This window comes from Acomys minous (genome assembly GCF_964271855.1).
Source record: "Acomys minous genome assembly, chromosome: 13".
Taxonomy (NCBI): Eukaryota; Metazoa; Chordata; class Mammalia; order Rodentia; family Muridae; genus Acomys; species Acomys minous.
Window position 1 is genome coordinate 42,075,359 of NC_140495.1, and position 27,050 is coordinate 42,102,408.

The 27,050-nt window shown below is 45.8% G+C and overlaps 1 protein-coding gene across 2 annotated transcripts; it reads right to left on the bottom strand.

Annotated features, from left to right (window-relative positions):
- Positions 1-543: 543 nt before the first annotated feature.
- Positions 544-26,802, bottom strand: MTO1 (mitochondrial tRNA translation optimization 1). 2 transcript variants are annotated; one of them, XM_084752093.1, is made up of 12 exons: positions 26,486-26,802; positions 25,210-25,409; positions 25,008-25,125; positions 20,211-20,497; positions 16,540-16,652; positions 16,263-16,453; positions 15,824-15,954; positions 12,816-13,020; positions 12,061-12,232; positions 8,408-8,526; positions 3,766-3,926; positions 544-993 (listed from the first exon to the last, which is right to left on the bottom strand). In XM_084752093.1, exons 1-12 carry the CDS (start codon positions 26,727-26,729, stop codon positions 868-870), a joined length of 2,067 nt encoding a protein of 688 aa, XP_084608219.1. In that variant the 5' UTR covers positions 26,730-26,802; the 3' UTR covers positions 544-867. The 2 variants fall into 2 exon arrangements, with proteins under 2 accessions (XP_084608219.1, XP_084608218.1); XM_084752092.1 differs by having other exon boundaries at positions 20,211-20,500.
- Positions 26,803-27,050: the final 248 nt, after the last annotated feature.

Below are 27,050 nucleotides of genomic sequence, written 5' to 3' on the forward strand. Positions count from 1 at the left end.
AACTACACATTGTGTGTTTAGTTTTGTTTTGGAGACAGGATTTCTCTATGTCACCCTGGCTGTTCTGGACTCACTTCGTAGACCAAGCTAGCCTTAAGCTCATAGTAATCGCCTGCCTCTATCTCCTGAGTGCTGGGATTAAAGTGTGGGCCACCATACCCAGCCTTTACACATGGGTTCCCTCTACCCCCACCCCCAGACAGGGTTTCTCTTGTAGTCCTGCTGTGCTTTGTAGACCAGGCTGTCCTCAAACTCACAGAGATCTATTTGCCTCTGCCTCCTGAGTGCTGGGATTAAAAGTGTACGGCACCACGCCCGGCCTTTACACGTTTTAAAAAACTGTGTTGTCAGGCCAGGGGCGTGAAGGTGCATGCCTTTAATTCCAGCACTCAGGAGGCAGAGGCAGGCGGATTGCTGTGAGTTCAAGGCCAGCCTGGTCTACAAAGTGATTCTAGGACAGCCAAGGCTACACAGAGAAACCCCTGTCTCGAAAAACCAAAACCAAACAAACTTGTGGGTTGCAACCCCCACAGGGGTCACATATCAGGTGTTTACATTATAATTCAAAACAGTAGCAAAATTACAGTTATGAAGCAGCAACAAAATAATTTTATGTTTGGGGGTCACCACAGCATGAGGAACTGTATTAAAGGGTCACAGCATCAGGAGAGTTGAGACCCACTGCTCTAAGCCCTCTTTGTTTGTTTGCTTTGTAGAGCAGGCTGGTCTTGAACTCTCAGAGATCCACGTGCCTCCATCTCCTGAGTGCTGGGTTTAAAGGCCTGCGCCACCACTCCTAGCCTAAGCCACTTTCTAGAAGTCCTCTCTGAAACAAAAGTCATAATTCTGTCTCAGAGTTTCTTTGTATCACAAGTATGGATTGGTTTGGTGTTCCATCACTGCTGCCTGCCTTTGCCGAGTGCTCTTCACAAATCTGAGCAGATTGATGATGGCAGCTGGTGTCACTCCAGGTATGCGACTAGCAGCCCCAATCTAGGAATTAAAACGACAAAAGAACGAAAATAAGATATGTCAAATCAAACTTACTCTCCTCAACCTGCCCCCCCCCCCCTTTTTTCCTGTACAGGGTTTCTCTGTGTAAGGTAGGCTGTCCTGGGCTTGCTTTGTAGACTAGGCTGGCCTTGAATTTACAGAGTCCACCCGCCTCTGCCTGCCGAGTGCTGGGACTAAAGGCGCGCGCCGTGCCCACCCAGCTTCCTCAACACCACTTACAGGACAGATTATAATCTACTCAGAGTCTGAGTTGAGGTCAGCCTATGTTGGCCACGTTAGTTTTGAACTCTTGGGCTAAAGAGAGCCTCCTTCACTGCAGTCTCCTAAGCAGGCAGCTGGGTCTACAGGAGGTGCTGTCACACCCAGCTACTAAAAATTATCTGATGGCTGGAGAGCTGGATGGCTAGGTACTTAAGAGTGCCTGCTTCTCCTGCAGAGGACCTAGTTCAGTTCCCAGCACCCACATGGCAGCCCACAAGTATCTCTAACTCCAGTTCCAAGGGAGCCAATGTCTTTTTCTTCTGTCTTCCATAAGCACTGGGCGTGCACACGGTGCACCGTACTTAAATGCAAGTAAAACATTCATATACATAAAAAATCTGAATCTCATTAAAAATAAGTTTGTAAAGCAGAAAAAGGAAATGTGACATTATGTCTTCAGATCAGAAGTTAAAACGATATGTGCAAGATAATACTATTGTTGGTTTTTTGTTTTGTTTTTTTGAGACAGGGTTTTTTCTCTGTGTGCTGGGATAAAGTGTGCATCACCATTGCCTGGCTACATGATATACATAAACTGGACATGCATGTAACTATATCATCCAGGAGGCATTATGTCAGAGGACGACAAGTTTGAAGCTAGCTTGGTCACAAAAGGAACCCATGTCTCAACAAACCAAACCACTTCCATACAGGTCTTGGCACACACCTGTAATTGTAGTGCTGGGAAGACCCAGGCAGAAAGAGCTCCTATTCCTGTAACATGTTACAATATCTTTTTCTTTCCATTAAAAAAAAAAAAAGATCTGTGGAGGGTTGAAGAGATGGCTCAGTGATTAAGAGCACTTGTTGCTCTTTCAGAGGACCAGCGCTGGGCTCCCAGCATCCACGGGTAGCTAGCTCACATCCATCTCCAGTGCCCGGGGATCTCAATCTCATACCTTTTCCTGACCTTCACAGGAATCACAGTGCATATATATGCAGGCAAAAGATTCATACACATAAAACAGCCCCCCTCCTTTTCTTTCCCCCCCCAGGACAGGGTTTTTCTGTATAGCTCTGCTGTCCTGGAAACCACAGAGATTCGCCTGCCTCTGCTTCCCATGTGCTAGGATTAAAGTCGTGTGCCCCCCTCTGCCCTCTTCCCCCTTCCCTTTCTTCTTCTTCTTCTTTTTAAAGAGACACGAGACATCTGTATCAGCACTCTTCCCCTCAGGGTTCAGGCATTTTGGAGAAAGAGGGGATGTAACAGTGCTAAGAGTGGATGAATGAAAGAACACAGTGCTTTCAGAACTCAACAGACAAGACCTGCCCAAGTTCAAGCCAGACAAAAATCCCATCATGGAGTGGGGAATAGGAGGGCAGGAGAGCACAAAGTCCCACACTAGCTGAAAGTTACTGGCTTTTGGTAATTACTAGAAGAGAGAATCATGTTCTTTTTGTGTGTGTGGTTTTTTTTTTTAAGGCTTTTTGAGACAGGGTTTCTCTGTGTAGCTTTGGCTGTCCTGGACTGACTTTGTAGACCAGGCTGGCCTTGAACTCAGAGAGCCTCTGCCTCCGAGTGCTGGCATTAAAAGTGTGCGCCACCACGCCTGGCTCAAACCAAATCTTTTAAAATGAAACATTTATGTATTGACTGTGTGTGTAGATGCATGCCAGTGTGTATATAGAAGCCCAAGGACAACTAACTCATTATTAGTATCATTATTATTATTATTTTATTATTTGCATGTAGAGGTGTTTTGCCTTCATGTAAGTTTATGCACCGTGTGTGTGCCTCATGCCCACCAAGGGCGAAAGAGGCATTTGGACCCCCTGGAAGTAGACTTACAGATGGGTGTGAGCCACCATGTGGTAGGAATTGAGCCCAGCTTCTCTGGAAGAGCAGCCAGTGCTCTTAACCACTGAGCCATGTCCAGCTCCAGCAAATCAATCTCCTGCCCCACCCACGGCTTAGTTTTTTTTTTCCCCAAATCAATTCTTAATTTCCAGTTATTTCAATTAAGTTCAGCTTTCTTATCTCTCATAGAGACAAATCAACATCTGACCTATGGAAAGAAAAAAAGGGCTACATTTCTTTTTAAAGAAAAATTTCAGCCAGGTGTGGTGGTGCACGCCTTTAATCCCAAGCACACAGGGAGGCAGGAAGATCTCTGTGAGTTCGAGGTCAACCAGGTCTACAAAGTGAGTCTAGGACACTCAAGGCAGAGAAACCCTGTCTGGAACAACCAAAAGATATATATATTTTTAATTTTAAGATTTATGCATATGAGTGCTTTGCCCACGTGTATGTAAATGTACAAGCAGTGCCCTCAGAGGTCAGAGGGAACATCAAACTCCCTGGAACTGAAATCATGGATGGTTGTGGACCACCGTGTGGGTGGCTGGGAACCAAACCCCGGTCCTTTGCTAGAGCAGCAAGTGCTCTTTACTGCAGTCAGCTCGTATTTATAATTAAACCAGGATTAAAGACTAAAGCACCAGGCCTTTTGAGCTTTACACATAACTTGCGTCTTCTCACTGTTTGCTTACCGTCTGTGGGCGACTCAAATGTAACTTCTCTCGAACTTCTTGGGACAATGACACATCCTTGACTGTTAGATAATCTAGGTCTTGTGGCAGCTGGAAAGCTTCATCTTGCTGAACCTCCTTTATTTCTTGTAATTGATAGGACAATACTGACTCATAAGTGGCTGGTGAATAAAATTAGAATTATATTATGATAATGTAGTACACTAACTTGTATTTGTATGACCCTTTATTATTTACAAATAGCTTCTGCATGCATCATCTCATTCAACTTGACACTTGAGACAGGTGAGGTAGATAGTCTTTGTTTTTTGAGACAGAATCTCAGGTAGCCCAGGCTAGCCTCAAATGTGCCTTGACCTCCTAGGTGGAGCTACTTTTTGAGGAGAGGAAACTGAAGACTGTCATGCAGATTAACTATAATACAGCCAAGGATGACCTTAAACTGCTGACTGTCACTCAGCATCCTCAGCCAATGGCCTAGCACTACAAGCTTCTGCCACCATGCCCTGGTGACTTTCTTTCTTTCTTTCTTTTTTTTTTTTTTTTTGGTTTTTTGAGACAGGGTTTCTCTGTGTAGCCTTGGCTGTCCTGGACTCACTTTGTTGAGCAGGCTGGCCTCGAACTCACAGAGATCCACCTGCCCCTGCCTCCCAAGTGCTGGGATTGAGGTATGCGCCACCACTGCCCAGCTGTCAGTGCAAACCTTAATAACAACTTTATTTTTATTTATTTATTTAATTTTTAAATTAAAATTAAAAAAAAAAAACAACTTTAAATGTTAAGTCCTAAGGATGGGCTGTTTCTCCAAAAAAAAAAAAGTTCTCTAAAGTTACTTTCATGTGAAGCTGTATGCGCATGTGTGCTTTAAGGTGGTCCTAGGGATTAATTCCACAGCTGATACATGCCAGACAAGCAGCAATGCTACTCAGCCAGGCCCCACCCCAAAGCCATCATTTTCAGAAGTGGAGTTTCTCAGTTGGCAATCATAGCTCATGCAATTTAGTTAAGGTTTTTTTGTTTTGTTTTTTAAGGTTTTTATTAAGAAGTAATGCTATGAAGAGAGCTTGGCAATTAATTTTGTTAAGCATTCTATTTTTAGGAAAATAAAGTCAAGCCGGGCATGGTGGTTCATGCTTTTAATCCCAGTGCTTGGGAGGTAGAGGCAGGTGGATTGCTATGAGTTAGAGGCCAGCCTGAACTACACTAAGAGTCCAGGACAGCCAAGGATAAACAGAGAAACCCGGTCTCAAAAAAGAAAAAGAAAAAAACAAAACAAAACAAAAAAAACCAAACAAAAAACCAGAAGGAAGGAAGGAAAGGAAGAAAGAAAGAAAGAAAGAAAGAAAGAAAGAAAGAGAAGAAAAGAAAAATAAAGTCAAGCTGGGCACGGTGTGTACACCTGTAATCCTAGCACTTCTAGCACTCAGGGAGGCGGAGGCAGAGGCAGAGGTAGAGGGAGGTGGATCTCTGAGTTCGAGGCCAGCCTGGTCTACAAAGTGAGTCCAGGACAGCCAAGGCTACACAGAGAAACCTTGTCTCGAAAAACAAAACAAGAAAGAAAGAAAACAAGAAAAAAACTGAAAAAAAAAAAAAAAGTAAAGAAAAGAAGAGAAAAGAAAGTCGAGTGCTGGTATTAAAGGCATGCACCATCATGCCCAGCTAAATAACGTTTTGGTTTGGTTTGTTTTAAGGTTTTTTGACACAGGGTTTCTCTGTGTACCCTTGGCTGTCCTAGACTTGCTCTGTAGACCAGGCTGGCCTTGAACTCATAGAGATCCGCCTGCCTCTGCCTCCTGAGTGCTGGGATTAAAGGTGAGCTACATCCACCCAGACTCTCACCTGACAGTTTCATGACTCATAAATGGTCCTCAGGGCATAATGGAATGTGATGGCTAATACTGATTACCAATTTGACAAGATTTAAAGGTGCGTGGAGACTTGAGTATGTCTGTCAGGATGTTTCCAAAAAGGCTTAACTGAAGAAGGCCCACCTGAACGCATGTGACACCATCCCATAGCCTGAGGCCCAGACTTAACAAAAAGGAGCTAAGGACCTGAGTGCTGGCATCCCTGCCTCCTGAGTGTGGATGAGCTGTGACTAACCGCCTCATTGCCAGCAGACCTCATCACCATGGCTTTTCCACTAGGAAGGACTCTGTCTCCTCAGGAAATGAGCCAAAAATACACTCATCCCAGTGAGCGACACCCCAGCTGGCCCCTGGCCTTCTCTGAGTGGCTTCTTGTCATGTACTTTGTCACAACAATGAGTGACGATGTTGGTATATGGCATCACTAAGACCTTGCATATGGCCAAGGGCATATTTATTTACTCCCTCAAATATAAGTTGCAAAACAAGAAAGACAATAAAACATGACACTGATTTCCGCCCTCAAGAATCATGTCTAGGGGCTGGCATGTAGCTCAGCTGCCAGAGGGCTTATCTGGCATGATTGCTGCCTGGGTGACTCCAGTCCTGTCAAACTGACAACTGACATTAGCCATCACATGCCAGCACTGCACAGAATCAGGGACAGTGACATACACCTGCAACCCCAGCACTTAGGATAAAGGCAAGAGGACCTAAAAGTTCTAGGTCATCCTCAGGTGCGTGGGAGTTTGGGGCCAGCCTGGGCTACGTGAGACCATGTCTCCAACAACAACAACAACCACCACCACCCCAAAAACTCAACTAAACCAAACCCACTGAAGAGCACTTGCTGCTCTTGTAGAGGACTCAGGTTTAGTTTCATATTCCAGCACTCGGGAGGCAGAGGCAGGCAAATCTCTGTGAGTTCGAGGCCAGCCTGGTCTATAAAAGTAAGTTGAGGACAGCCAGGGCTACACTGAGAAACCCTGCCTCAAAACAAAACAAAACAACAAATTTGCAGGCTGCTCTTGCAGAGGACAGGAGTTCAATTCCCAGCACCCACTGCAGGCAGCTCACACTCTCCCGTAACTACGTATCAGGCAGATTACAACTCAAGTCTCTAATTAGTTCTAGGGGATCTGATACCCTCTCCTGCCCTCCATGAGCATCTGTATACATGTGCATACACATGCAGACACAAACACGTAAGTGTAGATTAAAAAAGAAAAAATTTAAAAGAAACTTGTCAGGTAGGAGAGATGAAAGTAACAACTTGAGAAAATCACCCAAATATGTTGTACTTTAATCCAATGTGGTTTCTTTTAAACCTCAAGTGGTCGCTAGAATTTTTATGAGCACTAGCCTTTATTTTATTTTATGATTTATTTATTTTTTATTTTTTTTTAATAAGATTTATTTATTTGGGCTGGAGAGATGGCTCAGAGGGTAAGAGCACTGACTTCTTCCAGAGGTCCTAAGTTCAATTCCCAGCAACCACATGCTGGCTCATAAACATCTATAATGTGATCTGATACCCTTGTCTGGCATGCAGGTAGAGCACTGTATACATAATAATAATAAATAAACATATCTTAAAAAATGGATTTATTATATATACAATGCTGTGCCTGCATACACAACTACATGCCAGTAGAGGGCAGCAGATGTCATTATAGATGGTTGTGAGGCACCGTGTGGGTGCTGGGATTGAACTCAGGGCCTCTGGAAGAACAGCAAGTGCTCTTTTTTGGGGTGGAGGTGGGGGTTGAGACAGGGCTTCTCTGTGTAGCCTTGGCTGTCCTGGACTCACTTTGTAGACCAGGCTGGCCTCAAACTCACAGCAATCTGCCTGCCTCTGGGATTAAATGTGTTTGCCACCACTTCCGGCCAGCAAGTGCTCTTAACCTCTGAGTCATCTGTCCAGCCAGGAGCACTAGCTTTTAAAGAGTGAACAGCAGCAACTCCATGGTTGAATTATTTCCTGTAAGCAGGTTAATGATGGCTGCTTCTGGACTGTGCTAACTGGAACCTAGTATTTACTGAACATAGTAAAACTGTACACCAAGTTTAAAATATGTAATGCAGAGTTGGGCTGGAGAGATAGCTCATCAGGTAAGAGCATTGAGTGTTCTTCCAGAGGACCCGGGTTCAATTCCCAGCACCTACATGATACCTCACAACTGTCTGTAACTCCTGTTCCAGGGGGTCCCTCACAGAGACATACACACAGTCACAACACCAATGCACATACAATAAAATGAGTAATTATTTAACAATATGCAAAGCTCCTTATTCAGATCTAGCCAATGGACAGCACATTCTCCACAGTTGTGTGGAGAGTGGGGACTGACTCTAACATGAACTCTGCTGCCCCCTATTTGACCACTTCCCCTTGGAGGGGAGGCCTGGTGGCACTCAGAGGAAGCATAAGCAGGCTACCAGGATGAGACCTGATAGGCTGTGATCATATGGTTGGGGAGGAGGTCCCCTTCTGTCACAGACCTAGGGGAGGGGACTAGGGTGAAAGCGGGAGGGAGTGAGGAACGGGAAGATACAAGTGAGGGGATAGCAACTGAGATGCAATCTGAATAAATTACTTAAATAAAAGAACAAACAAACAACAACAACAACAAAAACAATATGCAAAGCCAATATCCTCAGGCATGCATCGCTATGCTTAGCAAACATATGCTCTTGCGGGGTCTACTGCTTGTTCATGACCTGCACACGTTGAAAAGCGAATATAGGCACCTAAGGAAACACCTCTCCTTTACCTTCTATTTTCAGTCTTCTAGCCAGCTCTTGACATGTAGTATACTTCCTTAGGGGCTCAGGGACAGCACTGGCTACTAACTCCATGTCGACTTCTTCATACTTGAGAACATCCAGAGCACTGCCAATGTAAAAAGTTTTTATCAACATAAGGGCCATGTTCTGTACAGCAAACTAAGAACAAAAGTCCTTGGAACACTACTAAATGTTGAATAATTAAAAGGGACTCTTAATTTCCCTCATGTATAGTGAGTGAGCAAAGCAGGAGCATCTGGCCAGGCAAGGGGGTGCAGATCTTTAATCCCAACACTTAGGAGGTAGAAGCAGAAGGCTCTCTGTGAGTTCAAGGCCAGCCTGGTCTACATAACCAGCCAGAGCTACAGAGAGACCCTGTCTCAAAGTAAAATAAAACAGTGAATAAAAAGTGTAGCATCTGCAAAGTAGGTCATTAAAAACAGGATAACTGATTCTTTCTGGGCCCGATGGTACAAGCTGAAGATCCTAGCACTTGAGAGCTGCGCATGGTGGAGCACATGGTGTCTGGTTTAAAGGGGGTGCGGATTTGAACCTTGGACCTTCAGATTGGAAGTCTGATGCTGGGCTAGAGAGATGGTTCAGAGGTTAAGTGTGTTTTTCCAAAGGTCCTTAGTTCAATGCCCAGCAACCACATGGTGGCTCACAACCATCTATAATGAGACCTGGTGTCCTCTTCTGGCCTGCATGTGTACAGGTAGGCAGAGCACCATACATAGCAAATAAATAAATCTTTAAAAGTCTGATGCCTTACATACTGAGCTATCCAGGCTCTTCTATTGTTAAGGTTTTATGAGGCTGTTGTCATCCACTGTCCTCTTTTTTTAACAAAGAATATTAGCTGCTAACAAGGGCTCCGTCATTTGCAGAGGACAGGAAATGTGCTTCACATCTAATGAGTCCTAGTTAATGTCCTCTATGTCATATTGTGGAGGTGAAGGGCTGTGACAAGGAGCAGCGAGGCCTCTGTTCTTCAGAAGAAAGAAAGGCTACTGTCATGAAGTTGGTGCTCAGGCTAGTGAGTTACAGGCCTGATGCCTACATTTCTGGCTTCCTGTTGCTCTTTGTGGTCTCTGAAGAGTAGCACACGCTCTTGTTTTTGTTTTGCTTTTTTTTTTTTCTCGTACAGTTTCTCTGTGTAGCCTTGGCTGTCCTGGATTAGCTTTGCGGATGGACCAGGCTGGCCTCAAACTCACAGCGATCTACCTGCCTCTGCCTCCTGAGTGCTGGGCAGCACATGCTCTTAACAGGACAGACAACTCCCTAGTCCCATATAGGTTACTTTAAATGTGTGCCTGCTCTTGTGAAACAGCTGGTCATAGTACCCTCAGCAGAGATCAGGGAGGGGCTGCCTAACCTTGGAAGTGTCAGCCTCCAAACGGGTAGCCAGATAAGCCTCCTTTATTTTTTTATTTTTATTTTTTTGGTTTTTTGAGACAGGGTTTCTCTGTGTCGTCCTGGACTCACTTTGTAGACCAGGCTGGCCTCGAACTCACAGCAATCTGCCTGCCTCTGCCTCCTGAGTGCTGGGATTAACAGATAAGCCTCCTTTTAAAAAAATCAAATAGGCAGCCTCAGGTATTTTATTGTAACATAAAACTGATTAATAGAGCTAGTAAACAAATATGTTGACTGCAATGGTGAGAATGTTGGTGTCCCCAAATTTGTGTACTGCATCCTAATAACCAAAGTACTATTGCTTGGGGGCAAGGACAGCCATAAATACTAGCATCCCTATAAAAGAGGCTTCTAGAAGCCTGTTTGCCCCTTCTCCCATGAAAGGATATAGGCAAAGGACCAGGAACATAAAGTAACTGTCAGCCATCAAGCAAGTTTGGGCCACTGACCCCCAAAACAAAACCCAACGCAATAGAAAGGCAGGAACACCATAATATCCTTAAGAGCCACCACAGACAAAAGTCTCACAAGAGGAGCCTGTCACTGCCATCCTGACACGCACAATGTACCACTAACGTACAGAGGGCTACCAACTCACTCCCTGCAGGCTCCCTGCCCGTCTTAAACCACAATTTTTTTTCAAATGGGAGGAACCAACGGTGAAACACACATATTTTATTTTAAGGTCCTCAGAACTCAGGTTTGCCTCAGCACTTGGGAGGTGGGGCAGGATGATCCTAAGCGGTGCAGGCTTTTCCCGAGCTACCTCAGCTATTGAGCAAGTTTTAGGCTAGCTTGAACTATAAAGACAGACACACACCAGAGACACAGACAGACAGACATCTTGTAGCTAGAGTTGAAGTGCAAATGAATGCCCTTAGGCACAACTAACTGAGGGAAACAATGTCCCAAACGTGAAATGAGTCTTCAAGAAATTTATAATAAACATAAATAAGAATTTAGGATATATAATATTATAAACAACAACAACAAAAAATTTATAATAGCACGCTTCTTTAGCTGAAGGATTTTCCTTGCTGTAGCTCTAATTTTTGAGCCTAGCAAAAAATGGGTCCTTATAGTTTTCTGGTTTGGAGCCTTTAAGTTTGAAGAAAACCAAAAGAACTCAAGGGGAAGCATAAAGACAGTAAACAGGAAATTAAGAACTGGGCTGGAGAGATGGCTCAGGGGTTAAGAACACTGGCTGCTACACCAGAGGACCTGGGTTCGATTCCCAGCACCCACACAGCAGCTCAGAACCATGTGTAACTCTAGTTCCATGGGATCTGACACCCTCTTCTGGTTTCCTGGGCACCAGGCATGCATGTGGTGTGCGCGCACACACTATTCTATAAGAGGACTGAAATGTTTAAGAGGCCATTATGAGCCAGGTGTGGTGGCGCACGCCTTTAATCCCAGCACTTGGGAGGCAGAGGCAGAGACAGGTGGATCGATATGAGTTCTACAAAGTGAGTCCAGGACAGCCAAGGCTACACAGGGAGACACTGTCTCAAAAAAAAAAAAAAAGCCATTATGAACTGAACAGCTATTCTACTCAACACTGACACACATAAAAAATAATTTATAATCATACAAATATATATTTTAAAGATTTATTATATACACAGTGCTCTGTTAGCATGTAGACCTGCCCGCCAAAAGAGAGCATTAGATCACATTATAAATGATTGTGAGCCACGATGTGGTTGTTGGGTATTGAACTCAGGTCCTCTGGAAGAGCAGACAGTGCTCTTAACCGCTGAGCCATCTCTCCCGCCCAACTATATTTCTCAAGGTGTATTTTCTTCTTTTTTCATGCTACTAGCCAGCACTTGGGAGGCAGAGACCCTGGCCTCTCTCACACTCAAGCACGCATTCTAGCATCAAGCCACATGCCCAGCCATATACACTTTACTTTTCTTTTTAAAATGTATTTTTCAAGTCAGGGCTATACCTGACTTGGGAGTCCCAATTGGTTACACAGCAGAGACTGACCTGAAACTTCTGATCTCTATCTACCCCCTAACCGCAGAGGTTGATGTCAGACAAGACTCACATACTTATATATATACTGAATAGAAGATGAGTTACGCTAAAGGCTGCTGAAGAGCTAAGAGCAAGCCGGCGTCAGTTCAAATGTGTAGGTAGGGAGCCTATAGACGATGTCTCTCTGAAATCTCATTTTTCTGTAAAAACTAAGAGAAGTCTATATGGAAAATCATACCTGACAGGAAGGCTTCTATTAACACTTATAGGAGCTTGCGGGATTAACTTTTTCCACTTGGAACTTGAAAACTCAATGGATTTCAACACAGACGCGCCTTCCTCTAAAGCAGACTTCATCCACGCAGCTCTTTCATATCGCCGTGGGGACACACAGCCAGCGTCTTTATGGGCTACACAATGGGGGGGAGAGTAAGAGAAGTGGTTAGAGTGGAGCCCGGGGCGCGGGAGCACACACCTCTAACACGAGCACTTAGAGGACGGAAGACCACAGTGGACTCACGGCCGGCCGGGGCGCGGGAGCACACACCTCTAACACGAGCACTTAGAGGACGGAAGACCGCAGTGGAGCCCGGGGCGCGGGAGCACACACCTCTAACACGAGCACTTAGAGGACGGAAGACCACAGTGGACTCACGGCCGGCCGGGGCGCGGGAGCACACACCTCTAACACGAGCACTTAGAGGACGGAAGACCGCAGTGGAGCCCGGGGCGCGGGAGCACACACCTCTAACGCGAGCACTTAGAGGACGGAAGACCGCAGTGGGCTCACGGCCGGCCGGACTGTACGTGGAGACCTCATCTCGACAGCTCCCCTAACTCTCCTTCCCAAGCTACTCTCCTTGAGAAGCGGGGTCAAGAATAGGGATTCGGTCAGCTTAGCTATACTGCAGGACATCCTGCCTCAAAACAACGACACAACTAAGAAAAACCCCAAATCCAGTGAACTGCATTCAAGACTTGAGTAAAAGTTACCTCGGAATGTGAGCCGAATGTCAGCGTTGTCGGGGCGCAGAGACAAACGGAACTCTACCCTGCTGGTGAACATTCGGTATGGTTCGCTGGTGCCCAGGGTGGTGAGGTCATCGATCAAGACTCCTATGTAGCCTTCTGTGCGGCTTACAACAAAGGGCGCTTTCCCACGGACTCGAAGACTGGCATTGATCCCAGCTATCACACCCTATAAGAGGACTGAAATGTTTAAGAGGCCATTATGAACTGAACAAACAGCTAGTCTACTCAGCATGCTATCTGGGGAAAAAAAAAACCACACAGGGTAGGAAGAGCCAGGGGTGGGGTGGCGGCGGCAGCGGCGGCGGCACATGTTTAATCCCAGCTCTCAGGAGGCAGAGGCAGGTAGGTGGATCTATGAGTTCCAAGCCAGCCTGGTCTACAAAGTGAATTCTAGGACAGCCAGTGCTACAGAAGAAAAACACACAGGCAGGAAGAAAGCAGGCTCCTAAGGGTGGTAAGAGGGGTAAACGTGATCCGCACTCAGAAACAGAACACATTGACATGCTATAGTGGTGCATTTGGCAGTTGATGGGGTGGGGGGTGCTAATCTTTGTAAATCCACTTGTGCGACTTCTCTAGCTTTTTTTTTTTTTTTTTTTTGGTTTTTCAAGACAGGGTTTCTCTGTGTAGCCTTGGCTGTCCTAGACTCGCACTGTATATGTACAAACAAGTGACATAATTTACCGCTGTGTGGTAGGGTTCTCAGAGACTCATACATTTGAATGCTTAGTCATCAGGGAGTGGCACTACATGGGAAGGATTAGGAGGGTGGCCTCATTGGGGTAGTTGTGTGACTGGGGTAGGCTTTCAAGTTTCACAAGCCCAAGCCAGGCCCAGTGTCTGTCTGTCTCCCTCTCTGTCTGTCTGTATGTCTGCCTGCCTCCCTCTCTCTCTCCCTCCCTTCCTCCCCCTACTGCCGCCTATGGATGCAGAGGCAGAACTCTCAGCTCCTTCTCCAGCACTGCGTCTGACTGCTTGCCGCCATGCTCCCCACCATGATAATGGACTAAATCTTTGGAATTGTAAGCCAGCCTCAATTAAATGCCTGCTTTTATAAGAGTTGTGGTCATGGTGTCTCTTTACAGCACTAGAACAGCGACCAAGACAGAAGTAAAGAATATTATGGGAGGGTGAAAAGATTTCATAAAATGCCTGCCTCAAAAGCATTAAGGACCCAAATTTGATCCTTGACACTCTCATGAAAAAGCTGAGCACAGAGTGGTACAGGTCTGTAATCTCAGCACCAAGGAAGTGGAGACAGTAAGGTCACTGAAATGCACTGCTCAGTCAGTTCAGCCTAACTGGTGCGCTCCCGTGAGAGATTTGCCAGGCGTGGTGGCACATGCCTTTAATCCCAGCACTTGGGAGGCAGAGGCAGGCAGATCTCTGAGTTCAAGGCCAGCCTGGTCTACAAAGCAAGTCCAGGACAGCCAGGGCTGTTACACATAGAAACCCTGTCTCGAAACACCAAATAAATAAGTAAATAAATAAATAAAATAAAAATTAAGGTGCAGGGGTTGGGGAGGTGCTTCAAGAAATTAAGAGTATTGGGCTGGAGAGATGGCTCAGAGGTTAGGAGCACTGACTGCTCTTCCAAAGGTCATGAGTTCAAATCCCAGCAACCACATGTTGGCTCACAACCATCAATAATGAGATCTGTATACATAATAAATAAATCTTAAAAAAAAAAAAAAAAAGAAATTAAGAGTATGTACTGCTCTTGCGGAGGACCAAGTGTGGTTTTCTGAACCCGTTTACAGAGCACGAGTGCCTGTAACTCCAGCTCCAGGGAATCCCTCTTCTGGTACCTACAGTCACGTGTGTACCCTCCCTGCTTCAGAAGTAAAATACATAAGGCAGCAAGAGATGGCTCAGCAGTAAAGAGCACTGGCTGCTCTTTGAGAGGCTCTGGATTTGATCCCCAGCACCCACACAGTGGCCCTCCATCTTCTGTACTTCTAGCTCAAGGGAATCTAATGCCCTGTTTTGCCCTCCACAGGCACCAGGCACTCATGTGGTCCCCAGACATGTATGCAGACACATGATCCATACACCTAAAATAAAATTAAAAATAAAATACACAGAAGGCCAAAATAGTAATAACAAACATAATTTTCAGAAATCTTTTTAAAATGTTTCTTCTGAGACAGGGTTTCTCTGAGTAGCCTTGGCTGTCCTGGACTTTCTCTGTAGATTAGGCTGGCCTCAAACTCACAGCAATCCACCTGCCTCTGCCTCCCAAGTGCTGGGATTAAAGGTGTGTGCCACCACATGGCCAGAAATCTTAAAAGAATTAAATGTACTTTTTTTTTTACACTTTAGGAGTAATTCCGTAATTTTTTCCACAACATGTTAGCAGATCTAGGGACTCAGAAACTAGCTGTAAGCACTTTCAAAATCATCTCCACTAGCTGGGCAACACGGCACATGCCTGTTGTAGTCCTTGCACTAGTGAGGTGAAGCAGAGATCAGCAGTTAGAGCTGGGAGTGGTGGTGCATTTGTGATCTCAGCACTTGGAAGGTGAAAGTGGGATTGGATTTTCAAGGTCAGCCACGGCTATACAGTAAGCTTGAGGCCGATCTGTGCTACATGAATCACTATCTGAAAGAAAACAAAAAAACTAAACCAAAAAAAAAAAAAAATCAGCCTGGTCTACATGGCAAGACCTTATTTCAAAACAAAACGTGTATTATATTCCATTTAGCCTGAAATACTGTTGTGTCCAAGATCTGTACAATCAATACAACAGACACTAAAACATGAATGCTAATGAAATGGTCTCTTTTGATTATAGAAGCATCTGAATACATTCTTACCTGTAGCTGGGCTTGGTGGCCACGCCTTTAATCCCAGCACTTGGGAGGCAGAGGCGGGTGATCTGAGTTTCAAGCCAGCCTGGTCTACATGGGGAGCCCCACAGCAAGACTACATAGAGAGACCTCGTCTCCAGCAAAACAACAAATCTTACCTGAGCCGCTGCTTCTTCGTAGCCAGTGGTTCCATTTATCTGTCCAGCAAAGAACAGCCGCTGGACCAAATGTGTCTCGAGGGAAGGGCTGATCTGACGGGGATCTAAATAATCATACTGAACACCATAGCCTGATGAAAGAACAAGAGCACAAGTCAAGTCAAAACAGCCGCGCCCGCCTCAAGGACTAGGCACAAAGTGCAGCAGACTACATTAGATGTACAGATGCTGCCCTTCATCTGTTTGGATACAGGGTCTTGCTATGCAGCTACACGCTGCTTTAAACTTGCAGATCGCTTCCTGTTTTAGCTTCCCAAGTGCTAGGATGACATATGTGTCCCCACATCCAGCCTGGCCTATTTTATGGAGAGTTAAGCAACACTGGAAGTAACTAAGGCCACCTCACTGCCACACTGAGGGTACCTGTGACCCTCCTTACCTGGATGAACCATTCTGGCTTTCTCCAAGCCCCTGATGCATGCTATCATTTTCTCTTGTAACTCAGCGGGCAGTGTGACAGATAACCCTTGGGGGTAGATGAGGTCAGAATCCATTCCTTCGGGTTCCAACCAAACTTGATGGAGACGGTTTGGGAACCGTAAAACCTTTGACTCAATGGAGGGGCAGTATCTAGAACAAGACATTGAAGTTTAAAGTAGATTCGACAACAGAAAGTTTACCTCATACCTTAAAGTTCACCTCACTTCTGTCCTTACCGGGGTCCTCTTGTGGTCTCCTTAACATGGCTATTCAGGTGGAGGTTCTCAAGGACAATCTCATCCACTCGGGGATTGGTGTGAGTCAAGTAACACGGCAGCTGATCTTCTGGCTAGAAAACAGTAACCAGATACAACGCAGATTTCACCTGCCTGTTTGTTTGGGACAGGGTCTCTAGTAACCTAGACTGGCCTGAACGCTCTGGAGAGAAGCTATCCTTAAACTCTGGGAGTAGGAGAGAGAGAAATCGAGGGGGTAAGAGGAGAAAACACATAAGCATACAAATAGAGATAGTATATTTAAAGAAATTAGGGGGAAATTAAGCATCAGATGACATAAGAAATGATGTTTTAGCCAGGTCACGGTGGTGGCCGACCTTAGTTGGAAGATACTACTTTTTTGTTTGTTTTTTGAGACAGGGTTTCTCTGTGCAACCTTAGCTCCATGGCCAGCCACTTCTTGTTTTTTGTTTTGTTTTGGTTTTGGTTTTTCGAGACAGGGTTTCTCTGTATAGCCTTGGCTGTTCTGGACTCACTTTGTAAACCAGGCTGGCCTTGAACTCACAGCGATCCACCTGGCCCTGCCTCTGGAGTGCTGGGATTAAAGGCATGTGACACCACGCCAGGCTCACTTCTTGATATTTTAAGCTAGTAGCTTGAACCATTGATTAAAGAATCACAGACCTGGGGCTGGGGAAATGGCTCAGAGGTTAAGAGCACAGTTTGCTCTTCCAGAGGGCCTGAGTTCAATTCCCAGCAACCACATGGTGGCTCACACCCATGTGAGCTCATAGACCCAGCTGGGTGGTGGTGTTCCATGCCTTTAAAGCATGCTAGGCAAGCACTCTCCCAACTACATTACATCCCCAACCACCCAAACTAAAAAGTTTAAAGCACTTGGGAAACAGGCAGGAAGACTGTGGATGGCAGGACAGCCTGGGATGTACAGCAAGACCCCGTCACTATAATGTGAAAAGTACACATACTACTGAACTTAGTGGTGCACAACTTTAATCCCAGCACACTTGGGAGGCAGTCAGGATGATTGCTGTGAGCTGGAGGTCAGCCTAGTCTACAAAGCAAGACCAGGACAGTCAGGGCTACACATAGAAACTCTGTCCTGAGCCCGCGCACCAAAAAAAAAAAGGACACATGCTAAGAAAATGTCATTGTAAGTTGCATCTTACTGAGCAAAAATATTAAAGTAAAAAAAAAAAAATTAAAGTGGGTGAGCAGGAAATGACACTGATGCCCGATTTCAACCCCAGGGACTCACAGAGTAGGAGAAGGAACTCCCACAAGTTGTGCTCCGATCTCTACTGCATGCTAAAGTGCTGCTGTGCGCATGTGCACACATGTATACATACACAACAGAGAGAGAGAGAGAGAGAGAGAGAGAGAGAGAGAGAGAGAGAGAGAGAACTGAATATTTAAAGCCACTTACATCAGGAAGTTTATGAGATTTATGAATGACAGACCCTGTAGGTTCATAGATTTGAATGCTTGGGCCCCATGGTAGAACTGCTTGTTGAAAAGGGTTAGGAAACACAGCCCTGTTGGACTCCTGTCACTGCACACAGGCTCTGAGGTTTCAAAAGACTAGGGCCATTCCTGGTTAGCTTTCTCTCTCTGCTGCAGGCTTGTTGGATAGGATGCAAGTTCTAACCTACTGCTCTAGTGCCATGCCCCACTGCCACTGGGGCTCTGAACATGTATGCCCACAACAAACTCTTTCTTCTGTAAGTTGCTTTGGTCATGGTGTCTTATCTCAGCAATAGAAAAGCCACTAAGATGGTGTACAGAGTAAGATATATAGAAGTGATGACATTTAACAACAAACAGGGAAGGACCCAAGTGCTAAGTTAGCTAACACTTTAAATGCTTTTACACTCTTTTTTTGTTGTTGTTGTTGTTGTTGTTTTTCGACACAGAATTTCTCTGTGTAGCCTTGGCTGTACTGGACTCACTTTGTAGACCAGGCTGGCCTCGAACTCACAGCGATCCGCCCGCCTCTGCCTCCCGAGTGCTGGGATTAAAAGCGTGCACCACCACACCCGGCTTGCTTTTACACTCTTATTTGTTGTTATTGTGCATGATATCCGTGTGTGGGCACACATTCCACTGCACTCATGTGACATCAGGGAACAACCTGTTGGAGTCAGTTGTCTCCTTCTATCTTTACAAGGTTCTGCAGGACTAAACTCAGGTCGCCAGCCTTGCAAGGCAAGGACTTTCACCGGCTGGGCCACTGCACTTGCCTGACCTAACAATGTTAAAGACTTTCTCTTTTACCCTAAGCAACAGTGATATAAATTGTCTACAAAAGAAGCTGAGTGTGGTGGCTAGGAAAGCCACAAATTCTAAGGCCAGCGCAGGCTACATAGTGAGTCCTAGGCTATAGACAGTGTGAGTAACCCTGTCTGGGAAAAAAAAAGAAACAAAGAAACAAACAAAGAGAGAGATGACTTGGCAGTTAAGAATACTGGTGGTGGACTGGAGAGATGGCTCAGTGGTTAAGAGCACAGCCTGCTCTTCCAGAGGTCCTGAGTTCAATTCCCAGCAACCACATGGTGGCTCACAACCATCTATAATGTGATCTGATGCCCTCTTCTGCAGATAAAGCAAAACACTCATATACAATAAATAAAATAAATCTTAAAAAAAAAAAAAAGGAGAGAACCATCTCTAAAAAAGTTGGTCTCTGACCTTCACACAAGCATCATGACACACACAGGGACATCTACACATCACATGCACACACAATAATAAACTAAAAAAAAAAAAAAAAAAAAAAAAAAGAATACCAGTGGCCCTGTGCTGCCCTGCTCGGTGGCCGTACACCACATACTTACACGGTGCACACACACTCATGCAGGCAAAACGCCCATATACATAAAATACCAAAAAAAAAAGAGGCTGTGGAGAGATGGCTCAGTAATTAATGCCTGCTGCTCTTCCAGAGGACCAGAGTTCTGTTCCCAGCACTGAGAATGGGCAGCTCAGAAGCAACTATAACTCCAGCTCCACGGGGTTCCAACACCATGTTCTGGTCACCAGTCACTACACACACAAATAGGAACGAAACCAAATTTAAAAAAAGAGAGAAAGCAGGGCTGGAGAGATGGCTCAGCAGTTAAGAGCACTGACTGTTCTTCCAGAGGACCTGAGTTTAATTCCTAGCACCCACATGATGGCTCACAATCATCTATAGTGTGATATGATGCCCCCTTCTGGCCTGCAGGTGTGTATGCAGGCAGAACGCTGTATATATGTACAGCATTAAAAAGAGAGAAAGCAAAAGAAAAGAAAGCCAGGTGGAGCTGGGTATGGTAGCGCACAACTTTAATTTCAGCACTCGGGAAGCAGAGGCAGGCAGATCGCTGTGAGTTCGAGGCCAGCCTGGTCTATAGAATGAGTCCAAGACAGCCAGGGCTACAGAGAAACCCTGTCTCAAAAAAATCCAAAAAAGCCAGGTGGGGTGGCACACGCATGTAATCCCAGCACTTGGGAGGCAGAGGCAGGCGAGGCCAGCCTGGTCTACAAAGGCGAGTCCAGGACAGCCACAGCTATTACACAGAGAAACCCTGTCTGGGGGTGGGGGTGGGGGGATATACTCCTGCTGTGAACAGCTAGCATCAGCCATCAAACGAGGTTTCCATAAACTGTCTTACCTTGATCCACACCTCGTCACTGAGAAAGCTGAAGGGCATGGATGGGTTATCCGGGGTGTGTTTGTTTAGAATGCTGAAATTAATGGACTCTTTAGCAAGTCGGGGTGGAGTCCCAGTCTTCAGTCTTCCTACCATAAACCCCAACTTCTCCAGGGTCTGAGCCAACCCTATGGAGGGCTGATCCCCCAAACGTCCTGCAGGATGCTTCTCCAATCCAATTATGACTACACCTCTCAGAAATGTCCCAGTAGTCAGGACTACACTCTCTGCAGAAATTGTTCTTCCATCTGCTAAATGATATAAAACAAAACAAAACAATAACTAAAACGGTAAAATAATTTTCTCATTATTATTACCTAACAAAATAGAGTGTGAGCATTTTACATCAGAATTACAGAGCTGGAGCCAGGCAGGGTGACGCACACCTTTAGTCTCAGCACTGGGGAGGCAGATGCAGGTGGATCTCTGTGAGTTTGAGGTCAGCCTGGTATTACAATGTGAGTACAGCACAGGGCTCTGTTACACAGAGAAGCCTTGCCTCAAAAAACCAACAACAATAACAATAATAATAATAACAACAACAACAACAACAACAACAACAACAACAACAATCACCTCAAAAAACCAATAAACTTTTAAACTTTTAAAACTATGAATTTATTTTTCATAAATAAAAATTTTATTTATTTATATATATTTATTTGAGGCAAGATCTCTATGTAGTTCTGGCTGTTCTAAAAGTCCCTATAGAGACCATGCTGGCCTCAAACTTGCAGAGATCTGCCTGCTTCTGCCTTCTGAGTGCTGGGATTAAAGGCGTGTACCACTGGGGCTAGAAAGATGGCTCAGAGGTTAAGAGCATTGGCTGCTCTTCCAGAGGTTGTGAGTTAAATTCCCAGCAACCACACGGTGGCTCATAACCATCTATAATGAGATGTGGTGCCTTCTTCTGGTGTACACGTATACCTGTAGTCAGAATTCTGCACACATAGTAATAAATCTTAAAAAAAAAAAAAAGGCCTGCCCTATCACCACCTAACTGGGATTTTCTTTATAATAACAGTATATATTTATGATATATATCATAGTGTTAGAGGTTCAATTGTGAAACAACTCCTATACTCCTAGTTAACATACTACCTCATGGATATTGTGTGACTGTGTGTGTGTACATATACCTCAAACATTCAAGGTATGTTCTAGTCCCTTAAAAAAATCTAAAGGTACAATATTATAGTTAGCATCTTTTAATTTTTTTTTCCAGATAAGGTTTTTTTGTGCAGCCTTGGCTGTCTTGGCACTCCCTCTGTGGACTAGACTGGCCTCAAACTAACTCTGCCTCCAAGTGCTGGGACTAATGGAATGAGTCACCACTGCGCCCTTATAGTTACCGTCTTATACAACACACATCTAAAAGCATCCAACGTGTAACTGAAAGCTTGGGCCTTTACGTCAGCATCTCCCCATTTCCCGCAGAAGACAAAGAACTTTAAGTAAGAGCCCTATGTGTAGACACAGTGGTCGGTGTTTATGACCCCAGCACTGGGAAGATGGAGACAGTGCAGCCAGGCCAGCTGAATCAGTGAGAGACACTGTTTCCAAAAGTAAGCAACTTGGGAGCCTGGCGAGATGGCTTCACTCATCACACAGGGAGGCAGGTGCTGTGAGGCCTGATGGCCTGCGCTTCATCCCTGCACCCACAGGTGGAAGGAGGGAAATGTCTCCCGTGAGCTGACTCTGACTCCCACGAGTGTGCCAGACATGCGTCCCCAATAACATGTAAAAATAAACACGTGTGGCAGACACCTAACACTGACCTCTAGCCACTACACACATGTGCACACATACACTAGAAGGCCACTGCACACATGTGCACACACACACTAGAAGGCTATATGTTATGAAGCTCAAGAATCTAAGAAGTGTGGTAGGGAAAACATGATGTAGGATGATATTTCATATGTTCCTAAAATCACACGGGCACAGTGCAGTTAGTGAAGGTTCATGTAAAAATTAACACAGTTTAGACTCTTGGCTAAACATGACAGGATTTTTTTCTCCCTTCTCAAAGTGTCAGAAACTTAAAGGAATAAAAAAATGTATAAAAGAGGCCATGTGTATGCCTTTAATAACAGCACTTGAGAAGTAGACACAGGTGGATTTGTGTGAGTTTGAGGCCAGCCTTGACTACACAGGGAGATCTGACTTTAAAAAAAAAATATGTGTGTGTGTATATATACATATATACATATACACATACATAAATTACTGTGCTGCTTAATTTGTGGGAAAGTGTGTATGAGTGTGTGTGTGTGTGTGTGTGTGTGTGTGTGTGTGTGTGTATAGACTATGGTATACATGTAGCCAGGATAAAAAGACACTGACCAGTGTGATGCCATCCCATCGATCCTGCAAGTCTTTCCCCTCCTTCTAATGAATGTCTGTACATGAGTTGCCAAAATGGAAACTTGACATCTGAATACTGGCTTTTGAATAACAAGCTGACATACATGGGGACAAAAACACTTCCTCCTGTGCAGAAATATAGTTTAGACATGAAACCCCTGTGTTTAGAAAGCCTTGTCAGTGTGATGGCACCTGCCTTTAGTCCCAGAATTCGGATGGCAGAGCCAGTGACTTCGAGGCTAGCTTGGTCTACATAGCTAGTTCTAGGACAGCCAAGGCTACACAGAGTAACCCTGTCTTGAGAAAAGAAGAAGAGGAGGAAAACAAGAAGAAAAAAAGAAAGGAAGGAAGGAAGGAAGGAAACAATGCAAGAGGGAAAGAGTAAGACATATGCATCCTGAGAGAACGACATTTGAACAATGATTTTGAAAGGGGGCACTTTCACTTCAACAACCAGACTGTACTTCTTTTTCTTCTCATGTGAATCTTTGCACCTTGTCAACTCCTAGCAGCACTGTGGGGGCACATGGCCATAGGTCCAGCTACTCTGGAGGCTAAGGCTTGGCATCTTGAGCCCTGAAGTACAAGCCTGGGTAAGAGAGTGAGATCTTGTCTCAGACAAAGGACATAAACCTCATTTCTATCCCCGGGCCCTGATACAGGGTAACTGGGGTTTGCAGGCTTTTACAATAGAAACTCAGTAAATCTATCCTTAAGCTATAACTGAACACACACATGCTCACTTGTGTTTCTATCTATCATCTATCTATCTATCTATCTATCTATCTATCTATCTATCTATCTATCTCAAACACCCACAACAACAACAAATCAAAAGTGGATACAGTGTGGAGGACTTTTTTCTTCTGAGACAGGTTCTGTCTCCATATAAACAACCCCAGCCAAAACAACAGCTTTATGTATTTCTGAGTGCTAGACAGTAGCTGAAGAATGGTAACTGATAGAGGAAGAGGAGAAGACAGGAAGATTAAACTGTTTTCTCTTTGCAAAGGCTTAGAAATTAGAGAACCAGAAAAGACGGAGGCTAAGGAACTGTGCTGGCTAATTTCATGTGGACTTGACCCTGGATAGTCATCTGAGAGGATGGAAACCCATCTGGGAAACGCCTCAGTGAGACTGGGCTGCAGGCAACCCTACAGAGCACAGTTTCTTCACTAGTGATTAATGTGGGAGGGTCCACCCCACTGTGGGTAAGGCCATGCTGGGCAGGCCAAGCAAGCTATGGGGGAGCAAGCCTTACTGTGGCCTCTGCATCAGCTCCTGCCTCCAGCTTCCTGTCCTGCTTGAGTTCGTCTTGGTTTCCTTCAAGGAAGTATGATTCAGGAAAGAAACAAAGCCAAATAAATCCTCTCCTCCCCAACTTGCCTTTAGTTGTGGTGTTTCATCACAGTAATAGTAACTAACTAAGACAGGACTGTAAGGAGGGGTAGTTCAGTTGATAGAGGGTTTAGTTAACTTTTAAGCCCCGGGCTGGGTTCAACCCCTAGCAGCACCTAAATTAGACATGATAGCACACGCCTATTAGCCCAGCACTTAGGAAGTAGGGGCATGTGAATCTAAAACTGAAGGTCATTCTTAGTTATACTGTGAGTGTGAGGCCAGCCCAGGGTATATGAGTGTGTGTGTGGTGGGGGCGGAGGTGGAGTGGGGGAATATTAAAAGGGGCAGGGGCAGGTGGATCTCTGTGAGTTCAATGTCAGCCTGGTTTACAAAGTAAGTCCAGGACAGCCAGGGCTACACAGAGAAATCCTGTCTTAAAAAAAAAAAAGGGTAGGGCTGGAGAGATGGCTCAGTGGTTAAGAGCACTCCCTGTTCTTCCAAAGGACCCGGGTTCAATTCCCAGCACCAACATGGCAGGTCACAACTGTCTGTAACTCCAAGATCTGACACTCCCACACCAACGGACATAAATTAAAATTAAATAAAATATTAAAAAAACAATGGTAGTGGTGATGGTGGTGGTATGGTTGAGACGGCTCAGCGGGTAAAGGTGCTGGCTGCCAAACCTGAATGAGCGAATCTCATCCCCAGTGTCTAATACGCTGAGAGTAGGGAGCCAAGCCTTGAAGGCTGTCCTCTCAGCTCCACATGTGTGTACCTCCCACACAAAGCGGACAATCCAGAAACAAGCCTCTGACAGAAGAACCTGGATAAAAGACACAAATACGCAGGCTCTGGAGTCTTAACATTAAAATGGTACCGACGAACTGAAAATCTGACTGAAATTCACCATGATCAAAATGAAGAGAGGACGGGTTGTTTACAGAATTTTGCCCATCTAGGCAGAGAAAAGCAGAGTTTCCCGGCACAGGAAACACCATCTCCCAGAGTTTCACATGCTGGTATGCGCATTATAAGCTAGTAACTTACCCAGAACAACACCTCTGACCCTGGCCTTGCCAGCATATCCAGGCTCTGGTTCTGTAAGAACTAGATCTTCTACAGCACCCTCCTGAACGCTGAGGAGGGGTGTAGTCAGGATTTCCCTCTGTTAAGAGAGAATGGCAGTTGAAAGAGCCGCTGAAGAAGCCCGAAGAAGCCCACAGCCCTTCCCGGCCTCACCTTTGCTCACCTGCATGTTCTGTTTATAGAGTTTCCGGTCAATCTGCGCTCTCAGTCCCCACACAGCAGGGCCCTTGCGCCGGTTTAGTACTTTGTAATGTACACCAGACTGGTCACAGATTCGAGAACACAGGCCATCCAAAGCATCTACTTCCCTCATCAAGTGCCCCTTTCCAATGCCACCAAAGGAAGGATTACAGGACATCTGACCTAAAGAGAAAGGACAGGATCACGGTAAACAAATGAGTATCCATTGTACATTACTATTTAACAGGTAATGAGCCTCATTTACAAAAACCCCTTTCTCCTCTAACAGCAGAGGAGGAACTAGGACGCGCGACTCACTCCTGCTCTCTGCACTCCTATGGACTCAACCTTCTAAGCCAACACCGTATGTCTTCCTTGAAGGCAAGGAATACTTGATATTGTACCAAATTCCCTTAAAACAATCATTTTGGCCAGGCGCGATGGGGCACACCTTTTTGTTTTGTTTTGTTTTTCAAGATAAGGTTTCTCTTTGTAGCCTTGGCTGTTCTGGACTCACTTTGTAGACCAGGCTGGCCTCGACCTCACAGAGATCTGCCTGCCTCTGCCTCCTTGAGTGCTGGGATTACATGCCCGGCTCCATTTGAAATGCTTTGGTTTTGTTTTTAATTTATGTGTGTTGGTGTGGAGGTATCAGATCTTGGAGTTACAGACAGTTGTGAGCCGCCATGTGGGTGCTGGGAATTGAACCCAGGTCCTTTGGAAGAGCAGGCAGTGCTCTTAACCACTGACCCATCTCTCCAGCCCCCTGAAATGTTTTAAAACATACCCCTACTGCGTTGACAGAATAGAGGTTTTGCATCACAGTGTATATATCCAAAACAGCACTTCGTGCTGAAGTGACAAGTACTTCTATGTTTAATGAATCACTATGCGCTAGAGACAAGAAACTTGGGCAATCAGTAAGTGATGAATGGATAAAGCAAACCTGGTGCACCCCGCGCGCAGCCGCACATCTTAAGGCACAAAACAGAAAAGCACCGAACGCAACGAGCAGCGCGTCCTTTCTTCTCAAGGACTTGACGAGACCTCGGTGTCGCTTAAACAAACGGCTGTGAAAATGTGAATTCACCCTTTTCTCTTAAGTGAGACTACCGGAGAGGGTCTACCCCACACCCACCTAGCAGCTGCGTGCTTCTCCGCTCCCCCGCTCCTCCACCCCAGGCACCCACCACTCTCGTCCACCTCGACCCTGGTCGCGCCCGGTCGGACGCAGAGTCTCCCGCCGCGCGCCACCTCACCGATCGTGTCCACGCGGTGTGTGAGCAGCAGGGTCCGCGAGCCACAGCGAGCGGCGGCGGCGGCCGCCTCGGTCCCTGCGTGCCCTCCTCCGATCACTACCACGTCGAAGTGCGGGCCGCAGGGCGCCACGCTGTCGCTGCGGAGGCGAGGCAAAGGCGAGCGTTTGCCGAGGGACGCCGCGGCCCAGCGGCCGCAGTCTCGGAGGAGGAACATGTTGAGGAGAGTCGAAGCCGCCCTAAGCATCTAGGCGTAGGGAAGCCGGTCGGGCGCCGCCATCTTGCACTGCGTCAGAACGCAACGCGCCTGCGTCCTGTGTCCTGCGTCGCCACTGATTGCGTCACCGGAACAGCTGCCCATGGCCGCCAGGAGGGTCGCGCAGGCCCGGTGTGCGTCCCTTCGAAGTTGGGTATACCCCGCGCTGGCCGGTGTTGTCTTGTAGGTTGAGGATAGGCTTTTCATTGGGCCAGTCTTTATCGCCAGAATGCCGCCTATAAACAATATTCATTGCACTCCGGATGTGCTGACCCCTGCGATTTCTTCAAATGCGGGAAAAATTTAAAAAAG